General features: G+C 48.3%; 1 protein-coding gene across 1 annotated transcript in view; it reads left to right on the top strand.

Annotated features, from left to right (window-relative positions):
- Positions 1-7,244: 7,244 nt before the first annotated feature.
- The window catches only part of LOC142784404 (kelch repeat and BTB domain-containing protein 8-like), a 251,110-nt gene continuing 233,623 nt past the window's right edge, over positions 7,245-24,731 (top strand). The window contains exon 1 of the mRNA XM_075882772.1: positions 7,245-7,339. Within this exon, the coding sequence (XP_075738887.1) occupies positions 7,319-7,339 (21 nt within the window). The 5' untranslated portion in view covers positions 7,245-7,318. The remainder of the gene's footprint in view (positions 7,340-24,731) is intronic.

Raw genomic sequence — 24,731 nt, 5'->3', positions numbered from 1 at the left:
CACATCACAATTTTTCGAAATCTGGCGATGAAACTGTAATTCATTCAACAAAAAGAAATCTAGCCTAACGCGACTAGTGAGTTAATGTAAAGAAAAGCCACATGTCATCATCTTACAGTAGTGTGGGGCAAAAAGAGCATTCAAAACATGTCCTTCTTGTTGTACATGGTTTCCAGGCCAATCTTGGACCCAGACTTCAAACAAGCCAGGGGCATTGCCTCACTCAACCGTAAGGACATCAGCTTCATGAAAAAAGACACCCCGACACACAAGAAAGGCCTGGAATCTAGGCTAATGGAAATCATTTCGAGTCGAATCCTTAAGGCCCACCTTTACATACTGACCGTATACAGCTACCCGACGGACCGACTCAGAAACTTTACCAAACTCCTAATATCGGCCGCGTCACAAGCCAAAGAAAGGCCGTTGATTGTTGCCGGCGACATCAATGCGCACAACAAAGTCTGGGGCTACGGTACCAATGACAGGAAAGGTCTTAACTTTGTGGAGTGCGCGGACTACCTAACCTTGAAGTTAATCACGGATTCAAGATTCCCAACACGCCGAGGCAATTCTGTTCAGCGAGACACCCCCTCCCGACTTGATGTTCCTGGAAAAAGTGGAAGGTTCATGGGGAAATCTACAAGATGACATTGGCAGTGACAATTTCATTCTAGAGATCAACGTCGTGCGCCCGTATCGCACCCGCTCCACCTAAGACGTACAGGTACGTCGACTAGGACCTTTTCCGAAGAATAAGAGGTAGCGGGGACAGCCAAAGAGAAACCTTCGAAGAGCTTCTGGAAAATCGGAAAAGAACGGTTGCAAAAACCAGTAAAGCAATAACTTTGGACCTAGAAATGCCAGCCATGGACTCCAGACTCGCACAACTCCTGGAAGCGAGGAATGGGTTGAGAGAACGAGGAAAAAATCAGAAGCCAAATGGAAGGTTACAACCTAAACTAAAGGAAATAAACAAAAAGACCGAAGAACATTCCAGAAAACCAAGTGCGCAACAATAGGACGCGGTTTCTAATGAGGCGGATGGTGAAATCGGACGCGAAAGCAAGTGGAGCCTTCTCAAGAACCTATTCGGCGACAGCAACAAACCAACCATGAGCAATGCCTCGTTACAGCTCGATAGACTCCTCTATCTACACACGAATGAAAGCACTAGTCCTGTGGATATTGCTGACACAGTGGCAGACATATACCTGTAGACTGAAAGCAAATCAGTTCCCTGGGACGATCCAAGACGCGAGTACAAGAGGACACCTCAACGCTCATTGAGTCATACATTCGAGGTTTCCGAGATTGTTCACGTCCTTCATGGCGTAAACGGCTGCTCGGCCCCTGTTCGAGACGGACTAACAAACTGCTCAGAAATCTAGATGAACAAGCCATCCAAATAATTAGGAACAAAATAAACGATGTATGGACTGCGGCCTGTGTACCAGATGAGTGGTACACAGGCTGCCAATATAATTATCATCCCCAAACCCGGAAAACCGCTCCATCGTGAGAACACGAGGCCAATTTCCCTTAGGTTTTGCCTCGGAAAGGTGGCCGAAGACGTCATTTACAATAGAATTGCAGAGCACTAGAAAATTGCCTTTTTTGCCTAATTTCATAGGTTTGCGAAAATCACTATCGACACAAGACTCCATCTCCATGCTTCTTATCTGGATTGCTGTCATGGGCAATAAATCAAGGGACGTGAAAGGCATCCTGGCACTCGACCTAACTAAAGCCTTCAACATGGCCAGGCACGAACACATCCTCAACGAAATCTCCAGATTAGATCTCGGAGGAAAATTTCACAATTATGTCAGATAGTTTTTGGCTCACTGGACGGCCACTATAAACATCGGACAAATCAGAAGTGGACCGCACAAGCTGGGGAACATCGGCAACTACCCTCCCCAGAGTCAGTGCTTTCGCCGCTTTTTTTCAACATCGCAATGCACAATCTGTCGAAAAAGCTCTCGAAAGTCAATGGGGTAGGACACGTGATTTTAGTGGACGACATCGCCATCTGGCCTACAAGCGGCCCACTAGGCACCCTGGAGCAGAACCTACAACATGCGCTAGACACCACACAGGCTTTGCTTCTTATTGTGAAGCTGAAGCTATCTTCCAGAAAATCAGAGCTCCTTCTGTGTAAACACGGCCCCAGGAAGCTCCTTAGCTCCCTCCCCATTCACCCACACAAAAAGACGGAGGTAGTATACCAAGATATAACACAATCAAGGTCCTGACCATGGTCTTTGGTGCTTACAGCAGTGATAACGTGGAGGCCCTCAAACGTATTGAGAACAGTGTCCTCAGCTCAACTAGGGTCTTATCAAGGGTGTCTAGTAGAAAGACTGGTCTGAAGGTGGAGAACATCATGAAAGCATTTCACGCCTTTCCAATCAGGCGCGTGACGTACGCCGCCCCCTTCTTTATCTGTAATGGACAGAGCTCAATAAAATTGATACATAAAGAAAAGTCCTAAAAGAGTCCTGAGCCTCCCTCGCCTCACTAGTACGAAAAAACAACTCCAGTTGGGCCAGCACAATGCAGCTACCGAACTCTTTGAGGCACAGTGACATTCACAGATTATACGGCTCTCACTCTCAAAGGCGGGCAATGAGATCTTGGTAGAACGGGCCATCAGCCCATCTTCATGCCGCCAGAGAAGTCCCAACTTTGCACACCCGTCATGAAAGCGATAACTGTTGACGCGATTCCCCGAAACATACACCCAACCCATAATTAAGGATGAAGAAAAACAAGAGCCAAGGCCGTACTCGCCAAGATCATGTGCAAAGAATCGAAAGTTCTCTTCGTTGATGCTGCAAAATGTTGGAATCGAGGTGCCTACGCAGTCTCCGTGGTTGACGCCCATGGGTCACTCGTCAACGCAGCCGCGGTAGTTACCAAGTTCACCCACTAAGCAGAGGAAATGGCCATTGCGCCAGCCTTACGAAGTTGCACGGGAGCTTCTGTCATTTACTCGGACTCTATAGGTGCTAGTAAATAGAACAGCTATAAGAACTTTTACTGCAGCCCGAGTCTCTTCGAAGGCCACTACGTTCATTAACAGGCTCTTCAACCAAGAGACGAAGGAGAAAAATTTTCCGCCCTCACACTTCGCATAGTTACCGGCTCAATTGGGAAACATTTCTGGCTTTCCTGGCAACCAAAGCGAGTGGTCACACCAACTTGTGCGAGAGCTCACTTTCCGCGTCAGTGGTCCACCCCCTCGCCTAAATGCAGCCTGCAGGAACCTAGACCACGAAGAGCCACTCGTATCATATCACAAACTCACCTCTTATTACAGATTAGAACGTCGAACTTTTCCTCCTCTTCACACAAATCTGAAGAAAGCACGAGCAACCACTTACAGAAATTTGCAGACTCGCACATACATCACATTCACGACACTAAGTAGGGTCAATCCTGACTTCTCCACTGTATGTCCGCACTTTGACAACGAATATAACAATTTCGACCTCACACTCTGGCTGTGCCCTGCCAACGTGGATACAGAATTTTTCGACCAGTCCTCTTGCGTTGCCCTTTAAAGCACAGAGTTCATCGCTCAGCTCAAGGCTGTCCAAAGGGCCCGGGTCATCGCCGAACGACTCTGTCTACTGGTCCCGACCTGAGTGGAGCTGCCGGATTGATTGGCGGGAATTCGGGCACCACTTTTTTCTGTTCAAGACCTCAATGAAGTTCATACTCACTCACTAGTCTACATTGCACAAGGTGTAGATATTTTGGGCTGTCAATGAAGGTATTCTCGACATTTCACGCGAAATGAGCAAAAAATTTCAGAAGAGCACGGGCCTGGAACCTGTTTACAACCGCACTCGGGTTGTAAAGTTTCGCGTTCGATTGGCGGAGCGTCTGCTTACGTGGCAGTGCAGACTTGCTTCACCGCGTTTGCATCATAAGGCGCGACGTGCTTATCAATATGACAGCACGCGCTGAGCTCACTGTTTTCTGGTGTTTATTTGAATTAGATTTTATTTGAAACAGTACCCAGTTCTTCTCCACAATGTTTTTAGCAGCATATGAAGTGCGTTTTTTAGTGGAAAGTTGCAGCTCGGTACATATGGATTCATGACTAGCTTTTGCATAATCTTTTGTAAGTTTGTTAGCGTGTATGGGATGCTCCAGTTGAACTGTGCAAGTGAAGTGTACAAAGCGATGACTTCTAAGTCCAGGCAGGCAATGAATCGTTTAAATGACTGTAAGATAGTTGTGAAAAGCAAGTGAAGTATATTGAAAGAAAATACTGTTATGCGCATGGGTTCAAGTTTTACTTGGAATGAATTGAAATCATTGCGTATATTTAAAAAAAATTAGGGGACCCCAAAGCTTCGCCTTTATGAGTTGAACGCGATAGCGATATTTTGTGCCTTGTGCATACTGCCAACACGTATGCATGAAATCTTTTCGAATTAGCTATGCAGCCACTACGTTGTCTTAATAAGGGAATATGCGCAGCAACGTGTGTTCTTTGTGTTGAGGGACCAGCTTTAAACATGAAAGTTGTGTAATCACAAGTTCTGACGCTAGGTAACGTTGGGCGCTTGCACGACGAATTATTACTCCGATAATTCGTGGGGTACTGTGAAGCATGCATAGAGGACGCGTGTGTTTGTAAAGCAGGAAAGTTGCTTACACTGCATTTCCAGGCAGAGACTGTATTCGCAAGCAGACGCATGGCTGTTTGTAAGACCGCCCGTGAGCCATAGAAACGAACTGGGTTCGATTGCCACTTGGACCCAAATGATCCTGATTAAATCCCCACTCCAACCACGTTTTTTTTATTTGCATCTTTCTTAATTTTTCCTCTCACAACCAACGACGCTGACAGTGACACCGAAACTTTTGCGCAACGAGCTCTTTAACGCTTCCACATTAAAAGTGGTTCTTCTCCGCTGAAAGACAGCTGGCTGTTTTATCATCATTGCTCCAAGTAATTTCTGGGAAGGTAAAGCAACCAAGACTAATATTTGCGAATTTGGGTATCTCAAAGATATAGCGTGTAAACAGTTATGAAAGTCATCCAAGCGTTGGAGGAGCAGTTAGGTGGACGGTAGCAAGAGCACGAATCCCGTCTTGATACACAACCTGAACGCATGCGCATATGAGTTCAAGTGGTGAGCATCAAAAATAATATGAGACGATAATTTATTCAATATTTCGATAAGAACACCATCCCCTGTCTTCGCCATTCGATTAGATCTGTAAAAACTGTTGGCGTTCTCGTAATGTAGAACGTCAGTATTATGAATTTTCCTCGACAACCAAGTTTCTGTTAGCACTACTATGTCTGTAGAGCACTCATCATTTACAGAGGACAACCCATCACACTTACTTAGTACACTTTTAGTGTTTGTAAAGAATACTGAAGCTGATTCAAGTGCTGCGGCACGCTTAGTAGACAGGAATTGCCAGGAAGAGAGTAAAAGGCTGTCCGAAATATTGAAACCTGAGGGAGAAAGTGATAAAGCTTATTCCCGGTTAGGTTCACAGACGCTGTCGGTCTGACTGCAGTAAAAAAACTATTTTTTTTAAATTATCAGTTTTTGTTATCACACCGCAAACTGCTGACCAGTTGACTTTCCGTACTCGCACAATTTTCTCTGTGTTCCTATTTTTCTTGCCTGACACTTAATTCAGGTTGACACCGGTACCTTTTAATTTCGTCTTGTTTGCCGTAATGTAATCGTTATACCTAAAGCAGAAAGCCTTACAATTGCAGGACAGCGTTCCTTATTTGAGCTCGAACCAAGTTTGAGCGCAAGTGAAATGACATCAGCCGGTAGCAGAAGCCGTAGGGTGCACATAACCTCACGAACCTTTGGACTGCAAGCAGGTTTCTGCTGCAGCACTAGATATTTGAAAAAAAAAAGGTTGTCTGCCGTGACCTATACTGAAAGTCATCTATGCGTGAACGTAATTCAGCGTTCTCTATAAAAACTGCATCAGTTATGGTTTGCTGGAGGTCACTTGGAGGCATTTTGTCCAAGGAATTCGCCAAGCTTCTACAGAAACAGATTTGGAGTTGATATACAACACAGTTTGCTCCCAAATCACCAGACTAGACTTCACCTTATCAAAAGGTTTTTTTAAATCGTTATGGCGTGCGTTACGTGAGCAATAATTTACTTAACGTCTCTAGCCAGTTCATTGGGAAGACTGGAATAATTAAGTGATAATGGATTGGAGCAAACGTAAATTTCGTAGATACATAAATAAAAAAAACTTGGGCAAAGTACAAGCAGCAGAGAATAGTCATTCTTTTTTTAGAATGGCAAGAATGGATTATACCAACTTAGAGTAGAAGAAGAAATGGGTTCTTAGTCGACTGCATAGCTGCTGTGGGACCAGGCCCAGTGAAGTCGCGTGGGTGATCATGGCTGCTTTTAAACTTGAGGCTATTGTTATGGTAATGCTTATGAGAATCCGGAGATTATCGGAGTGACGAGAGGCAGGTTAGCTCTGCTATCAAACACAGGATACTACCAGTCATGGTCCCGAAGCAGGAGACTGCAGAAGTTTTGCCGTTCCGCCCTGAACAACTTGCTCCCATGACGTGAAACGCCACGAAGAATACGTCACCTCGCAGTTCTAGTTAGAAGCGGCCTTCGAACGCAGGTGAAAGCCGTCCAATTAAGCGTCTTGGCAGTGGGCGGAAGCAACTGCAGTGGAAGAAAAAATGGGTTCTTACTCGACGGCATAGCTGCTGCTTTAGCTGTTACCACTGCTGTTACCAGTGTGCAATAAATGTCTGTTTCAATTGCCGAACGCTGAGAGTTTACTATGCCGCTAAAAAATTTCGGCTGCAGCAGCCATCTTTTGCTGGGTAGAGCTTTACTTCTGAGCGAGAATTGGTGCTCCATTATTTTAAATTACCTTTGTTATAGAAACTTTTCCTGTGCATATCGTCCTCTTCAGTTAGGGTTAGAAAGGTATCCCGCAATATCTGACGGCTTTTCTGCGGGCAAAGTCTGAAGAGAAAGAAGTATGGCAACGTTAAAGGGACTGCTTTGCTAAATTTTGCGTTTCAAATATTTCACTTTTGAGGCTATCAGTTCAGATTTATGTAACGCATTCCTGGAACAGCCAAGTAAAGTTTACTTAAAAAATCCAATAACTCGATCCACCTTTTTGCTCATCCCTGGCATTGGGCATGAGCCACCACTACTAAAGAAAAGCATTATCATCATAACCCTCATCGAGAACAACCTACTAGGTGGCCGCCGTGGGAGCCAAGCAGTCTCTAAAGTTTGCCTCCAAACCGACACCGGCTGACCTAATGGACCCGCTCATTGACAATGTGAGTAGAAACATTGTCGAAAATTCTCGTGTAGCTTCTTAGAAACTTTCTTACTTCAATGATTCCGACGAGAACTGAGTTCTGGGCAAGTTTGTAAGATTACATTCTTGAGGAAGCAAACAAGGATTCAAGCACGAAACAGACGCGTCCCTGTTTTTTATTATGTATAACGACGAGGGTTTTATCGATCACAGTGTATAAAACATACGCAACAAGATCGTTCAAAAAACAGGATCATAGCAAACTCCGGAGCCCCCCACTACAACAAAATTCTATAATCGTGTCATGGTTCTGACTCGTAGAAGCTCAGGTATTATTATTAACCCTAAAGTGCTTTATGCCTAGATCCACCAAGGTTTCACTGACGTATTTCTGTCACAGAAATGACGTCGAAAATTTTATACTAACAGATTGCAAATAAAAAAAAAGCTGAACAAATACACCTGTCGTGCGGAATCGAACCAGCCACCTCTCGAGACTCAGCGCATGGTGCTAACCACTGAGCCATGAAGCCTATGTTGGCCAGGGTGCTAATGGGATGCCATTTACCACACACCATTTGGCAGTCCTCAGAGCTTCAGAACTTGGCGCGTTTTTGTTATCGGTAGCGAGAAGGCGCAAAGGTATTGCGCTGAGCGCGCTCTAAAGGTTGTCACCGTCACGAAGCACCGCCTCCACGGAGCGTGGTCTCACCTTAGCGCACGCTTATCAGACTCGTAATTAAAGAAAGAACGAAGGTCACTTCACACGCTGCCGCGGCCACGTTTATGAAAGGAACGCGCTGCTGACACACGACGCAGGTAGCATTTGTGAAAGCTGTTTGAGCTTGTCCTGTGTATACTTTTGCGCTCATTTCGTGCGTCTTTCTTTCTGTTTGAACAGCGCGCTTTGTGTGTCGAGCTGTGACAGTTGTCAGTCCGCGCTCGTTTGGTGTATGCTAATTTCGTGCGTGCTTTCTGCTTGAGGCATGCGCTGCAAGTGTACAGCAGCTAACCGTTCTTAATGTGACCTTGGTATTAGTGGATGCTGCTGAAACAATGCATAACAAAAGCTCAACTACCTCTGTAAAAACTCGTTTTACTTCCGTGTTGAACCGATTTGTATATAGAAACATCAGCCTCACGTTTGTCTATATTATTTTTATCAATAAAGTTATTAATAATATTATTATTATTATATTACTTAAAAAGTAACAGCTTTGCCGCCAAGTCAAAGCAGTGAATGGGACAGCAACAAGCTGGAAAGTCACGCGCAGAACGGAAAGCAGATCGAAACATGCCCCGCATTTCTCATGCACAAATGACGCACAAAACGTAATCACATCTACAGATTAACGCGAGTAAGCATCTCAGTTGTTACTTCGCTGTATTTGATAAGCGCGGCTTCTTCGTAAACGGACACTGTGCAAGGATTGCAGTGAGCTTTGTGCGCCCGGTGGCTACAATTTAATCGTTCCAGGATAAACCCAAGGTGTACGATTGTGACCACCACGAGATAACCAAGCGCATGAGTGAGCCTCTGCGCTGCCCCCTCTCCGCGGGGCAAGGTACGCACGAAAAATCAAAGTGCGCGCGCCACATCGTGACGATGTGGCGACGTACGCTCATTGCGCCATCTGGCTTTTATTGCTGAAAACAGGATATTTTCCTCCGAGATACCCATCACCATCGGTAAGTGGTAGATGTGACAGCTTGCCGTTTAAACCTTGAAGGAGGTACTCATTCGTGGCTCAATCGCGAACGCCTCGCACTCACAATTTAGGCGTCTCACGGTAGATTCTGCGTGTAGGAGTCTTTTTCTGGATTGATTTTCTTTCCTGTGTTCTCATATATATAGATACCCATACATATACGGTCAATGACGGTGACGCTGGCAGCACAAAATGTAGCCGAGAGTGTCCATAATATTTCTATCACAATAATATTAGCCATAAAGAATTCTTGGTCGACATACTCTTTCGGGGCCGTGAATTACTTATGAATATGAAGCAGCCGAAAAAAACATTGAGCGTTGTAGCAATCGGAGGACCATAGATTGCGCTAACATGGGCAATTGAAGACCGCAATATTTGTGGGGCTAGCAGTGATGCTGCCAAATTGTTTAGTTCATTTGGTCAACATTTCTTCTTCTCTTGCTGGTGCTGTTCAGAGCACCATAACAATGCTCGAAATATTTTCTTTTATTCTGATAGCAATCATGTAGGCACGTATTGCCGTCGGCATCACCGGGCCTTTTCGTATTTGTATAGGTATAGGTACTATCATAAGGAAGCTGAACAGGAACACTCCGCAGCGTGGCCTACGCTGCTCTGACTGATCCGAAGCGGGAAGTGACGGGCAATGTCTTTGATACAATGTTTCGGTTTGTTAGGAGCGTATATCAGCAGGCATGAGAAACATCTATGCTACAGAACCCAAAGCCACGAGGCTTTTGACTTTGTCCCGTGAAACAGCGCTAAATCATTGACGAAAAAATACACATGAGACTCAAGAAAAATCACAGCTTATCCACTGACTGAATGATGATTAATGGGGCGAAGCGTCCGTCAGTCCGTTCGCGCTTCCGCCCATCTGTTCGTTCTTGCTTCCACACGTTCGTGCGTCTGTCCGTGCGACCGTACATCCGTCCGTTCGCGCATCCATCTGTGCGTCCGTCTGTCCTTCCGTCAGTCCTCGCGTTCATCCATCCGTGTGTTCACCCATGCGTCCATCCGTGCATACGTCCATGCGCCCATGTGTCAGTCTGTCCATCCGTCCGCCCGCGCATCCATCCATCCGTCCTTCTGCTTATCTGCATGTCCATGCATGCTTCCGTCTGTCCATGAAGTGAACAATTCTAGTACCCCCATCTCGCATATTTTCATCATATGTTCATCATATGGAAGTACCAGCATACAGCGCACATTCCAAAAACTGAACGAGAGGTGACCACCTACTACTACTACGACGACGATGACTACTACTACTACATACATCACGGACGCACGACCCATGGCATACGAAGCTTCGCCCCTAAAAACACGTGCGTCAATATATGACATACTTGCCCCACCGTGGTCGTTAAGTGGCTAAGGTTCTCGGCTGCTGACCCGAAGGTCACGGAATCAAATCCTGGCTGTGGCGGCTGCATTTCTGGTAGAGGCGGAAATGTTGTAGGCCTGTGTACTCGGATTTGGGCGCACTTTAAAGAGCCTTAGATGGTCAACATTTTCAAAGCCCTGCACTTCGGCGTCCCTCATAATCTTAAGATGGTTTCGGGACATTAAACCCCATGTATCAACCAATCCAATCAATATCAGGCTTTCTTAGTGCTGATGAGATATGAAAATTCACTCTCTGTTAATGATACAGTGTGCGCTTACGCATCTTTCCTCCAACCATTATGGTAATAAAAAGCCACTATCTGCTCTGGTGGTCTGATCCAACTGTTCTAACAGAAAGGTATCATCACATAAAGGGAGGGGGGAGTGATCAACCACACGAGTTACTATGCTGGGCCGTGTATGAACTTTTTTTTTAATTCAACAATACTGTCACGTGGTCGTGACGCTCGTGGAGGCTGCAGACTCTATGTTGACCGTTAAATTGTTTATTTGGTACAGCTTATAGCCAGGAAAGATTCACTTATAATGTTTTGTGGTGCGCTCTGTCGATATCGGGTTATCAAGCAAATGAATGGCTGATTGTTGATCTCGAGCGATGAAGTGATAGCTGTCCGCAGTTCTTCGTTTCGAGGATCTTTCTTTAAAAACGCGTAGCGACCAGACGGATTAAATTACGCGGACCACCGGAAGCCGGCATTGTTGTGGTTTGTTGTGTTCCCGTGGCCGCAACTAAGAGGACTTTGTTGTGGCCACGGGAAGCGCCTGTGCTGAGCCTAACGACGACTTCGGCCCGGGCCGAGGGAACTACTAGGTCTAGCCCGGACCCCGTCGACGTCTCAAGCCGAATATTGATGCTGCCGAAATCACGCAAGCGTGCAAGAACCTAAGATGCTACCGCTATGCGAGTAGAAGTGGACAGCGCAGAAATTTTGCCGGATCAGTTCACTAGTGCGCAGGGGTGGAAAACCACTGGTGAAAAATTGAGGCAGGGTAGCGTGGGACTTAAGCTGATCGCCTGTAACCCAATGGAACCAAGATGGCACCCAGGCCACGATTGACTTCAACGATCAGGGAAACGACCTCTGTTGAGCCATTGGCAACAGTCTACGTCAAAAGAAAATGAAGAAAAGAATAAAAAAAAAGCAAGCTGCTGAAGGGCGCGCGCATTCACAGCTGCCGCACTGAGATATTAAGACCGCAGTGTGGCCACAAGGTAGGCTCCACATAAGCGACGTGTCCAGCATAGAAATGAACCCAGCTGTAACGGCGGCGGCACAACTAGAAGCAGTGGCTGCGGGATAAGATGTCATATTGTCACGACGTCCAAACAGAGGTCTTGCCGCAGAGATTGAGACACCAGAAGCAGGTCGATCTTTTAATTAGAACGCGCAAGCGAGTTCTTCTTTTTCGTCCATTTCGTAGTCTTTCGTGGCGCATGCACAACTGCCATCGTCTTTCTTGAGCAAGCACCTGACATTTGCCTCCCTCCGAAAAAGGCATCGTCCTGATGCGCACCTTAGGTGCTCTACCAGGCGTATGAAGTGGTCGTACCAAAACTGTAACCGGGAGCTAATTAACTCGACAAATACGGTTTCATACACACGATGTGCACGACTTCGGGTAAACTTTTTTGGCGCTTAGAACTACAGTCAGTGTCGGGAACAACTTCGCAGTTCACGACGTTCAAGCGTCGCATGACGCTGTATGAGCCAAAGTACCGTATTAGCAGTTTTTCGGACAGTCCACGTCGACGTATCGAAACCCAGAGCCAGACATTGTCGCCTGGGGTGTAGCTAATAAACCTGTGTCGGGTGTCGTAGCATTGTGCACCTTGATGCTGCTGATGACCGATGCGTACGCGTGCGAGCTGTCTGGCTTCTTCGGCGCGCTGAGTGAATTCTTCGGCGTCTACATGGATGTAGACACCGAAGAATAAGACTGAACGGTGTCATTCCATTGGTTTCGTATCGAACGGTTTTATAAGCAAAGGTCACGTATGCCAACATCTGATACCAGTTTTTAGTTCCGTGCCAACGTACATGCTGATCATATCTGTGAGGGTCCTATTGAGGCACACCGTCAATCCGTTTGTCTGCGGATGGTATGCAGTTGTTCTCCGGTGAGCTGTACCACTGAGTCTGAGAACCGATTTCAAAAGCTCTGCGGTGAAGGCAGGTCCTTTGTCTGTGATCGGTGCTGTCGGAGCGCCATGTCGAAGGACGATGCTTTCGATGAAGAACTAAGCGGCTTCTGGTGCTGTGCCACGCTGCATAGCTTTCGTCTCTGCATAACGGGCGAGGTAATCGGTGGCCACAATAGTCCTTCTGTTCCCTGTTGTGGAAGTTGGAAAAGGACCCAGAAAATCTATTCCAATCTGAGTGAACGGCTTTTCTGGTGCTTCGACTGGATGTAAAAGACCGGCTGGTTTGCTGGGAGGCGCTTTGCGTCTTTGGCAGTAGGTGCAAGTTCTCACGTTATGGTTAACAGCAGCAGGTAACGTTGACCATTAGTGCTTGCGTCGTAGTCGGCACAATGTTCGGGTGTAGCCTGGATGACCAGAAGTTGCTTCATCACGGCACGCTTCAATATTTTCTTTTCGAAGGGAGGCAAGCCTGACGAGCAAATGCGGGTTACTGGTTGGTGAGAAGTTTTTCTTATAGAGAACATCGTTTCGCAAGCAAAAAGATGACAGTCCTCTAGCAAATAACCGCGGCACGACTTTGCGTCGTCCTTCTAAATATTCAATAATAGTTCATTGATAATAATAGTTCAGTGGAATATTCAATAATATTCAACAATAGTTCAGTGGTAACCGCTAAGGATCACTGTGCTGCTCTCGTGCAAGAGTGGCCGTGCTGAAAACTTCCAAGAATGCCGCGTCGATGTTTTCGTTATCAGGAGCGACAGTTTTCACTGGCGTCCGTGAGAGACCGTCGGCGGCGGTGTGCCTCTTCCCAGATTTATAGACGATGGTCATGTCGAACTTTGCAAGCCTTAGCCTCCAGCGTGCAGCCTCCGGCGTGCCATACGGCCAGATGGATCTTTAAGGTTGGTGAGCCAGCACAAAAAGTGATGGTCGCTAACAACCTTGAAGGAGCGGCCGTACAAATACGGACGAAATTTGATGACTGCCCACACCACGGCGAGACACTCCTTTTCGGTAGTCGAGCAATTCTCCTCCGTGCGAGAGAGAGAGAGAGTTCTGCTGGCGTAAGTATTACTCTTTCACAGCCGTGTTGCCACTGCACTAGAACTGCACCCAGGCCTACATTGCTGGCGTCAGTGTGAAGTAATGTAAGGGCGTCCTGGTCGAAGTGCGCAAGGGGTGGAGGTGTTTGCAGGCGTTCTCATAGTTGATTGAATGCCATTTGCTCCTGTTCACCCCAAAAGAGGGGGACGTCCTCACGCGTGAGTCGGGTCAATGGCGCCGCAATAGACGAAAAGTCCTGCATAAATCGCCGGTTATAAGCGCACAACCGTAAGAAGTGTCTCACAGCCTTTTTGTCACGTGGTGCAGGAAATAGCGCTACGGCGTCTATTTTGGCCGGGTCAGGTAGAACACCCTCGTGACTGACGACGCGGCCTGGGAAGCTGAGTTTGTTCAAACCAAAATGACATTGTTCTAGTCTTAAAGTAAGGCTGGCCGAGTGTATGTCTTGGAGGATGCTGAATAGGTGGCTGATATGTTCCTCGAATGATGCTGAGAATACAATAACATCGTCCAGATAGACCAAGCATGTTTGCCCCTTCAGGCCTGATAGTACGGGGCCCATGAGACGCTGAAAAGTGGCTGGCGCCGACCACAACCCAAGAGGAAGCACCTTACATTCGTAAAGGCCATCGGGCGTCACCAAGCCCACTTTCTCAGGATCTCTCTCGTCGACTTCTATCTGCCAGTAGCCGCTTCGGAGGTCCATTGAAGAGAAATAGCGCGCATGACGCAGCCGATCGAGTAAATCGTCTATGTTAGGCATAGGATAGACGTCTTTCTTCGTGACTTGGTTCAATTCGCGATAATCATTACGAAAGCGCAAGCTACCGTTTCTTTCTTGATTAAAACCACGGGGCAAACGGCCTCTGGTGACGTACACGTAGCTTTAGGGGAAGTGACGGCGACGCGCAGGAGATGGAGATCGCCAGCGGCGCGGTGTAGTTGCTTTTCCAGTCGACAGTTGATTGGCATCGTGGGCGCGATGGTCTTCAGAGTTGAAAGAAGTAGGACGAGAAAAGTTTCCGAACCCGGAATCGCCATGACGGCACTAGCGGGCATTGTGACCTGGTTCTCCGCAGCGCAAGCAAATAGGCTGATGGTCGGCCATGCACCATAAGTCAGTTCGGCGAACTGCTGGTCGTCTCATGGAATCCCGTTGTCACCAAGGTACGGCAGCGGGTTGTTGCTGGAAGGGCGTCGCCATAAATGACGGTGGAGGATGACGGGCCACATCAGAGTTGCTCGCTGGATGTGGCTCAGGACAGGGCGCGGGTGGTGTAACGGCTTCCCTCAACTCCTGGCGGGCGAGTTCGGGAACAGATGTGACAGGCGGTAGGGTAGGAGGAACGCAGAGGGACCGAAGTTCCTCACGCAGTATTTCCCTAGTTATTTGTCGCAGGGAACTTTCGCAGATAACAGTGTTCTCATCTGCAGCACTTACTGCCATGTGGTTCGGTGGGCGGTCAAAATGTCGGCAGCGTTGTCGAAGTCATGCTCCATGACAGTCGCCTCTCTTATGAATTCATCTACTGTTGCAGATGGATATCGTACGAGGCACGTAAACACTGGTTCCTTAACATTCTGCATTAGGTGACGCACCTTCTTCGCCTCGGGCACGTCAGGGTTAGCTCGTCGAAACAGATGGATCAAACCTTCTGCGTACTTGGCGGCTGGTTGGTTGGGTTTCTGCACATGAGCCTCAGTCAGTTGCTGTGCGCGATCCCATCGGTCCGAGCTCAAAAATTTGGCGAGTAGCTTTCGACGGAAATCTTCCCAATATTGGAAAGTAGCCTCGCGGTTCTCGTACCACGTGCGAGCGCTATCTTCCAGTGCAAAATTCGCACGGCCAAGTTTGTGCTGTTCGCTTCAGTGGTTAGATACAGCAACCCGTTCGAACTGTTCAAGCCAGTCCTCGACATCCCCATTGAAAACTTCAGGAACGCGAGGTAGTTCAAGAGTCACCTGTGAAAGAAAAGTGGTCTGTGTCGGAAGGGTAACAGTGAATGTGGTAGGGATTGCCATGCTGGTGAGAGGCAGAACAGGTGCGGACTCTAGACTTAGGCCTAGTAAGCGCCGACTGAATCGGTGGACCGGAGTCATGACGAGGGTCTGAATCTCTGGACTAGGTGGACGGGCCCGAGCAAGAGTGCCCATCATCAGGTTGTAGGCTTCAGCACCTCCACCAGTGTCATGACGTCAAAACAGAGGCCTTGACGCAGAGATTAAGACACCATAAGCAGGTCAATCTTTTAATTAGAACGCGCTAGCGAATTCTTTTTCGTTAATTTCATAGTCCTTTGTGGCACATACACAACTGACATCGTCTTTCTTGTGCAAGCACGGGACAATATACCTAAACCACCAATAGAACCTCATAGTCGTGAATACGTGGAATAGAGAGCACGCAGACATATACTCTATGGTGGAGCGAATCAACATTCGGGCAATGTTCCACGAAGTGAGCGTGTATAGGTCCGCCTCTCATGCAACCGTGAAAAGAGTAATACGGGGCATTCCACTAAAGGACGCCACCTAGGAGATACAAGACCTGGTCGTGCACAGGCACAATGCGATGGCTTTGCAGGCGAACTAAATCAGGAAGACTCGGTCGGTGGTAATCGCCTTCGAGGGACGCAACGTGCCCGGCTACGTCTGGTAGAGGAACCTGCGGACCGAGGGCACCCTGCATAGAAGGAGATTGATGCGTGCTACGCATGCGGCCAGGTAGGGTGCAAGATTGGCGTGTGTCCAAGCTCTCGAGATAAGATATGTCGGGGCTGCCGCATCAACAAGCCCGCAGAAAACCACGAGTGCGAACCTAAGTGTGGCCTGTGGGGGAAGGGAGAACATCTCATTGCCGACAAGACCGCAGGGCGCGTTTCAAAATGCCTTACGCCTTCTGTCCGTGGCGCTGGTAACGTCGCCATGCAGAAGAAGGCAACAGGAACACAAATGAAGGCAGAAGAGGTTCTACAGGGTGACCGCAACGTACCGCCTCTTTGTAGCGGTCCACATCCTGGACGCTGATTCACAGCAGCAACTTAGGTGGCCACCACAGCCGCTTTCGATCGAAGTAGCGCTCTGCGGATGGCGGTGGCGGCAACCACCCCATAGAAGCAACAAGTCATGACTCGAGCAGCAGATCCAGGTCCCGGACCAAGTCCCGTTTGAAGTCAAGGGCTGGTTCGACACCCAGACCAGATCGAGACCCCGGACCAGAATGAAGTCCCGGGCCGGATCTACTAGACGACGAGGGACAAAGACAGAAAAAAAACTGGGCTGAACCAACAGGTCACCCATTGCTCGGGTTAACGAAATGGAATTTCCGCGCCTCACGCCTTCGCAAACCTCTAACCCAAACGCTAGTCCGCAACGCTCTGGTTATGAAGTAACAAAACTTTGGAATATTATTGAGCGAAAGAATGCTCAGATAAAAAAGCAGAATGCCCAAACATAGCCCTTAAACAGCAAGATCGATGCGCTAGGGAGCAGCAGCTCAGAAACGCGGGACGCCATGACGACAGTAAAACAGAGAAGAACGACAGAGGAAAAGGCATGGCACCGTGGAGGGACCCCAATCGACCCACTTAGGGCAGGCAGAGGGAGGGACAAGGTGCACGCAACAGGCACCGATCAAGCAAGAAACAATATGTCGAGACAAGCACCATTAACCGCGAGACGTCGGTAGTGACGGCACAGTCTCCAAAAGGAGGAGATCTTCCAGCGATCCTAACGGCTTTCGCCAAATTAGCGAGACAGTAAGTGTGATAGGCGCCAGATTCGAGGCCCCCAAGGCTAAGTGCAGATGCTGTTGGTCAAACGCCAACGGCCAGCGACCAGAGTAACAACCACTACCGCAATAGAAACACCCCATAAGGATTGAACAGCACCAAATAAGAAAAAGAAGAGCACAGGGCAGGACATTACAGTAATTTATTGATGGGACTGCAGGAGGATCCGTGAAAAGGAGGTGGAATTGTTGCTTCACATAGACGGGCTGGACCACAAAAAAGCATTACAAGAAACGCACGGCAAGCCCAGGCTCATGGGATACGTGACTTACAAGCACCCGACAGAGGAAGGGATGGCGGTGCTTGTACGCAGCAACGTGGCGGCTTCTCAACACGTCATAGAGCAGAGCGTATGCGAGCACACGCTCGTCGAGATTCACGCAAGAACACTTGGTAACTCAAGAAATTTATACGTCATGAGCGTGTACTGCCACCCGTCACAGAGAGTGTGCAATATTGATCGAGTGGTTAGCCAGGCGGAAAGGATGGTGGGAAGCAGCCCGCTGCTGATATTTAGTGACTTCAATGCCTCCCACACAACGTGACCATACAAGTACCAATCGAAGAGGGGCAAAGCGCTAGCCAAAACCATGGAGGACAATATCATGGCTCTGTTGAACGAGCCAGACGTGGCCACCAGAAGAGGCAACAGTACCAATAGGGATACAGCACCAGACTCTTCGTGGCTATCGGGGGCACTGGAGGTGACCTGAAGAAACGAAAGTGTGTACCTGGGCTCCGATCAAAGCGTGATCAGCATTATCAGTAAAGGACCCCGATACCGTGCCGTGCTGTGGACAGTGCGTGTAACGGTCTGGCAAGAGATGCGGAAATACGCGCAAGAAGCAGAAGAGACTTCAGAGAAAGATGCGGAAGACGATAGAAATCAGACGCACACCAAATTGGCGAGGGATAAAAAAGTCAGAGCTTTGCCTTAAAGGAGCACTGACATCCAATTTAAAGATTGTGGTGCGCTCATCATTCGATCACTTGGTATGCATATGTCTTCTTGGCCAAATTTGAATGGCTTTGGTCCAGTCGAAGTTATTTTATTTCAGCGTCAAACAGTGTAGAAAAGCTAAGGAGAAAAAAAAACGAAAAATAGACTGCCCTGCGACATCATCCCTAGCGCTACGTGTTCGGTATCTACAAATACCATCCTAAGTGACGATACGCTAGTAAAGATGGCATCGACGATCTCTGAGTGTGTTTGGAGCCAACTCTCAGCCGTGCTCTCACTAGTGGTTTTCCTTACTGTGTTGAAGCGTGCGTGCGATTCATCGTATTGCATCCATTGATTTGCGATGTGCTGCACTGCGTGTGAGTACGATTATTCAGAGCGACAGCCCGTGCCATAATGTCGGAGAATCGCTGCATAGTGAGAACCTGTACGTCGAGGCGTGGAAAAAGCGGAAAGTGCGGGGCGTTTCATGCTTTCCAAGCCACGAACCTCAACGCAGCCAGTGGGTTGACTTCGAACGCGCCCTTGGACAGAGAGACTGGACGTCTGTGTAGAACAGCCGCATTTGCTTCCTTCACTTTGCGGCGAGATGCTACACAGTATATTCTGTGTTGGCGAACCAGTTGGGTTTCACTAGCAGTAGGAGGCCTCTTCTCGAGGAGGGGGCTATTTCCACCGTGTGCCCTACTGCAGCTTAAAGCAGCGATTCACTCTCTAAACGCCCGCGACATGAGGTGCGTAGTTGGTGTTCTTGAGCTCCGACAGTACGGCTGGGACTGAAACATACATTGCATTTGACGCGGAGACTGTCAAGCAAAGATCGTCGAGAATCGCGGCGATACTCTATTTTCAGGTCACTTCCATCATCACTTGCCGATGTTGACCGCGACGAGGGCGGGGACAACGATGTTGGCGACAGAGGCATGTCTACGCCTTCAGAGACACGGCTGGACTGACTGTGCGTGCGCGTCCAGATGATGAAACGCCAGTGTTACGTCACCATTTCTTGTGAAAGTGACATGAGCTGTGCAGCGGCCTTGACATGGTCGTGAGGTATCGCTTCCAGCACTAAAGTTTGGTGGGCTTTCTACCTATTTTGATCCGCGTTGCATAGCTAATATATTGTTACTGCATATGTGATTTGGGTATGAGCCTCTGGGTAGCGGGGAACAAGCAGATTAGAGAAGAGGACGTGCGGCTAGTGAGATAGGCCTCCGGTGCACGACCTCTTCAAGCCTCCCAGTAGGCCACAGTGTAATAAACCCATTTATAAACGAAACAGAGTAGTAGAGGTGCTGGGTAAAGCACGTCGACGAACCACGGAGTCACAGCTGTCTGAACTCCGCCGGAGCCGTCGTCTTGCCGGTCTGCCACCAACAACAACCGTCATGGCCGAGAGCGAAGGTCACGGCTTCTCAACCACGCAAAGGTCAGTGCCGGCTGCACCTTGGTATCGTTATATGGAACCCCGCCCGTTCGCGGGAAGAGCAGGGGAAGATGTGGATGCGTGGCTGACACTGCAAAAGGGTGAGCCGGTACAACGGCTGGAATCCCACCGACCAACTGGGGACTGTCGCGCTGTTTTTCACGAAAGCCGCCTTGATGTGGTATGAAAATCACGAAGATTCATTAATAACGTGGTATCGTTTCGCTGAAGAACTGAAAAAAATGGCAGCATATCCACGGAGTGAATGATGGAGAGTGGGGCGAAGAATTCGTCCATCCATTTGTTCTTGCTTCCGTCCGTCCATGCGTCCGTCAGTGTGACCGTCAATGCGTCAATCAGCCCGTCCGTGCGTGCGTCTGTTTGTGCGTCCGTCCCTGCGTTCGTCAATGCAGCCACCCCTACGTCCATCCATGCATCTGTCTATGTGTTCGTTCGTCCATCTATTCAACACTCCAAGTACCACCATCTCGCATCTTTTCATCATATATTCCCCATATAGAAGCACCACCATCCAGCGGACATTCCAAGGACTAAACGAGAGGTGGCACACGCACTCTTTCTTACGGCTTGCGCTTCGGGTGCACTTCCCACCTTTAACCACCTCGAGTTCATGGTATATACAAGTTCACTGTATTCATGGCACTGCGGCCGAACGCTCGCTAAACCTTTCGAAAACCAAGGAGGTTACGCCCAGCGAGTATGACGTAGCAAGCTTTTTCAATCAGATAGTGCTCAATGTACATGCCAATGGCTGCTAATGGGAAATGAGAGGCGGAGAATTCGGCTTTTACTTTCTTACGGCTTGCGCTTCGTATCTAATTCCCATTTTTAACCACTTCGAGTTAATTCATGGTATACACAAGTTCATTGTATTCATGGCACTGTGGCTCAACGCTCGCTAAACCTTTCTAAAGCTAAGGAGGTTACACCCAGCGAGTATAACGTAGCAACCCTTTCTTGTCAGATAGTGCTCAATGTACATGCCAATGGCTGCTAATGGTGATCGCAGCCTGCGCGTTAACTAAAAGCCGAATGCTCCTGTCTCTCATTCCCCATTAGCAGCCATTGGCATGTACATTGAGCACTATTTTTTATTGTTCAACAACGCACAGAAGAAGTCTCTCACCGGCACCACCTTGGAGGTCAAAATGTTATACTTGTTACATACTACGGGGGACGAACGGGTGCCGCTATAAGGAGTTTCGCCCCTAAAATGCTTCGGCGACTCTGATGCGAAAAATAAAAGCGCGGAGCGCACTTTGGCTCAAAGAGCCCAGGCACCTGTAGAAACGTGTACCACCTACATACAGGAAGTTCTGATGATCTGCAAGATCATAGACCCGCATATGTCTGAAGAGGACATGTTCGGACACCTTCTGAAAGGTATAGCAGAAGACGTCTACAATTTTTTGGTAGGAAGGGAAGAGCTCACTTCCGTCTCCGCCATCCAACGTCACTGCCGCACTTTCGAGAAGCTGAAGACCCGTCGTATTGCCCCGAAATTTGGTAGGCTGGCAAATGTAACAGTCGCCAGCGTCGACGTAAGCCCGCCTGCCGACCTTGCCGCTACTACCAGGGCAATAGTGCGCGAAGAGCTACAGCGACAAGACACACTGGTCGATGACACCATTCATGATCCACCTACCTGTTCATCCTATTACCCAGCACCTCCACCACTCACTCGAAGACACGTTTTGACCGTCGACGTCGATACGTGACGTATAATCGCGGAGACCTCTTGTTGCTGTGGACGCCAAATAGGAAACGTGGGTTGTGTGGAAAACAGCTTGCACATTATGCGGGACCTTATGTTGTTCTAGAACGTATAAGTGATTTAACTTACCGCGTAGCATGTCTTCATTCAAATGGCCGACGGTCTGCAAAGACTGAACTTGTCTATATAGCCCGTTTGAAGCGCTATCTCCCCAGAGAGACTCTTTAACTCGCCCGGTGGGCTTCGTCTGCGCGGAGGGAAATGTTACGGCTTGTGTGATTTGGGCATGAGCCTCTGGGTAGCGGGGAACAGGCAGATTAGAGAAGAGGACGTTCGGCTAGCGAGATAAGCCTTCGGTCCACGACTCCTTCGAGCCTCCCAGTACGCCACAGCGTAATAAATCCATTTCTAAACGTAACAATATTAATCAATATTCCTGATACTAATTCGTCCCTCAGATACGCTTTTGGTCACGAATCGCAACTAGGGGGTTGATAGCTACTAGTTGACGCAAAAATCTTAATTTGAGTAAATTTGATGTGAGTGCTCCTTTAGAGGCGAAGCAATGAACGCGAGAGCAACAAGTTGGAAAGTCACGCGCAGAATGGCAAGCCGATCGAAACGTGCCCCACGTTTCTGCCACACAAATGACGCATGAAATGTACTCACAGGTACACCAAAACGCAAATAAGCCTCAGCTCTTACTTTGCTGTGTATGTAAAGCGCACCCTTTTTGCAAACGGAGACTGTGCAACGATTGCACTGACGTTTGTGCGCCCGGTAATTACTACAAAAACATTCTGGTGAAAGTCCGAACCAGCCAGGACGTAGAAGCCTCCCCATCGCGAGAAAAGGGTGCACGATTGAGCCTCCACCTTCCACTTCTCCGCAGGGAAAAGTACCCGAGGAAGATGAGAGCGCACGCTACCGCGTCATGGGAATGTGACGACGCGTGCTCATTGGACCATCTTGCTGCTATTGCTGAAAGCAGGATATAGTTTCCCCGCGACATGCCTGTCATTAGCGGTAAAGGGTAGATATTAATAGCTTGCTGTTTGATCGTTCAAGTACATCTTCCTCAGTGGCACAGTGGTTAACTCCTCGCACTCACGGTAAAGAGGTCCCACATTTGATTGCATGAGCCACAGTCTCTTTGTAGATGATTTTTTGCGTTTTCAATTAATAGATACGTATACATATACGGTGAGTAACGGCGACCTCGACTACGACGCTGGCGGCAAAATCTAGCCGAGGGTGTCTATATAAATGATATCGCGAAAAAAGGGCACTCAAGAAGTTTGCGCAAGAAATAACGACAACGGCACAAACACCTTTCGTGGACGTCACGTTAAAGTTTATGTGGGCCGGCACTCGCTAATGCGTAGGTGGAAGCGTCAATGTCTCAACAAGAAGCTGGTCAAACGTATCGCAGTCCTCAAAAAAGAAAGCGCTCAGTACGCGGCCAAGTTATACAGAGACTTCGCGACGGCCTGCAGGGAAAGCTATCGGCACGGAAGACGTGGTGCCTACTCAGGGACCTAATCGACCCGCTGAGCAGTAAGGACGCATCTAACAGCAACCTCATCAAGGTCCTGAACACATGCAAGGGGGATGGCTGCAAACTGCTGCACGACCTGGAGATTTGATTGATTGATATGTGGGGTTTAACGTCCCGAAACCACCATACGATTCTGAGCGATGCTGTAGTGGAGGGCTCCAGAAATTTTCGCCACCTAGGGTTCTTTACAGTGCACCCAAATGTGAGCCACGGGCCTAAAATATTCCCGCCTTCATCGGAAATGCAGCCGCCACAGCCGGGATTTGATAGCGTAACCTGCGGGTCAGCAGCCGAGTACCTTAGCCACTAGACCACCGCGGCGGGGCGCACGACCTGAAGAAAAATCCCTCAAGAATGAGCAAGGTGAATACCCGACACCCTAGAGGATTGAAGGTCCTGAAAATATAAAGGTGCATGGACCGTTCACCTTGACGGAACTCTGGTCGGTCAGCCATTGATGGAAGCAATAGAAAGAGCGCTCCCTGGAGGCACGCGATTACGTCCAAGTTATTCGGAAACAAGAGGGAAGTGGTAGCCCTTGGCCTCCTGGGGCACATCAATGAAAGCTGGAAGAGATCCCGGGATCGGAAGAATGGAAAGAAGGCGAAGTTCCAATCATCCCACACCTGGCAAAGCGCTTACGATCGAAACATGCTGCCTATTTACCTAACGTTGTGCGTGGGGAAGGTGATGAATAGTATGGTTCTTCACAGACTTCAAAAACATTTCAAAGAAACAAACCAAATACCCACAACCATGTATCGGTTCAGACAACAGTTGCGTACCCAGGACGTCCTTATTCAGCTACAAGAACTCGTAGTCAAGAAGGCAACAAGAAACGGGCCGCATTATATACTTGTCTCACGCAAGGGTGCTTTAAAATCTGAACAAGGCGAGAGGCAACTGGAAAACGTTTGGCTAAATCAGACTTCCTAACGAGAAAAATAGTGATCATCAGTGTAGGAAAAGAGAAGTCAGAACCGATAGAGCTCGGTGACAGAGCCATCCCTAAGGGGTCAGTGCTGTCGCCTCTCCTTTTAAATCGGGCCCCCTTGCCCCTACCCGATCTTCTCCAGAATTTTTAAGGTGTGAACAACGCGCTCTACGCCGATGAAATTACGTGTGGACGAACCGATTTAGGTCAATTGCCTGGGTGAAGGATATTTTACAAAGGGCGGCAACGACCACCCATGACTATGCAAATATTTGCGGACTGAGCTGCACTCCACAGAAATCAAAGCTCCTCATGGTCCAGCACGGACAATCCAAGAAACAACGGCCACTGAATGTAACCATCACCATCAACGGAACAGCCGTCAAACCAACGGAACACATCGAAATTTTTAGTCTGCCACTGCAAAGTGGCGGACGAGCATGTACAGCCGTCACTAGGTTTACGAACACCGCGAAGCAGATATTAAGTATGATTTGAAGGGTTTCTGACTGTCACAGAGGTCTAAAGAAAGACAATGCAATGCATCTTGTATAGACCCTTTCACTGTTTACAAACACAGCCTCTTGATGACATCTGGTTTCGTTCACCGATAAGCCAAAATACCATCAGTGGCAAGAAGAGCTTTAGAAAATAGCCCGCTGATTTTCTACAC

This window comes from Rhipicephalus microplus, unplaced genomic scaffold (assembly GCF_043290135.1).
Source record: "Rhipicephalus microplus isolate Deutch F79 unplaced genomic scaffold, USDA_Rmic scaffold_14, whole genome shotgun sequence".
NCBI lineage: Eukaryota > Metazoa > Arthropoda > Arachnida > Ixodida > Ixodidae > Rhipicephalus > Rhipicephalus microplus.
The sequence above is the reverse complement of the archived record's forward strand: the minus strand, read 5'-3'. Positions and strand labels throughout refer to the sequence as shown.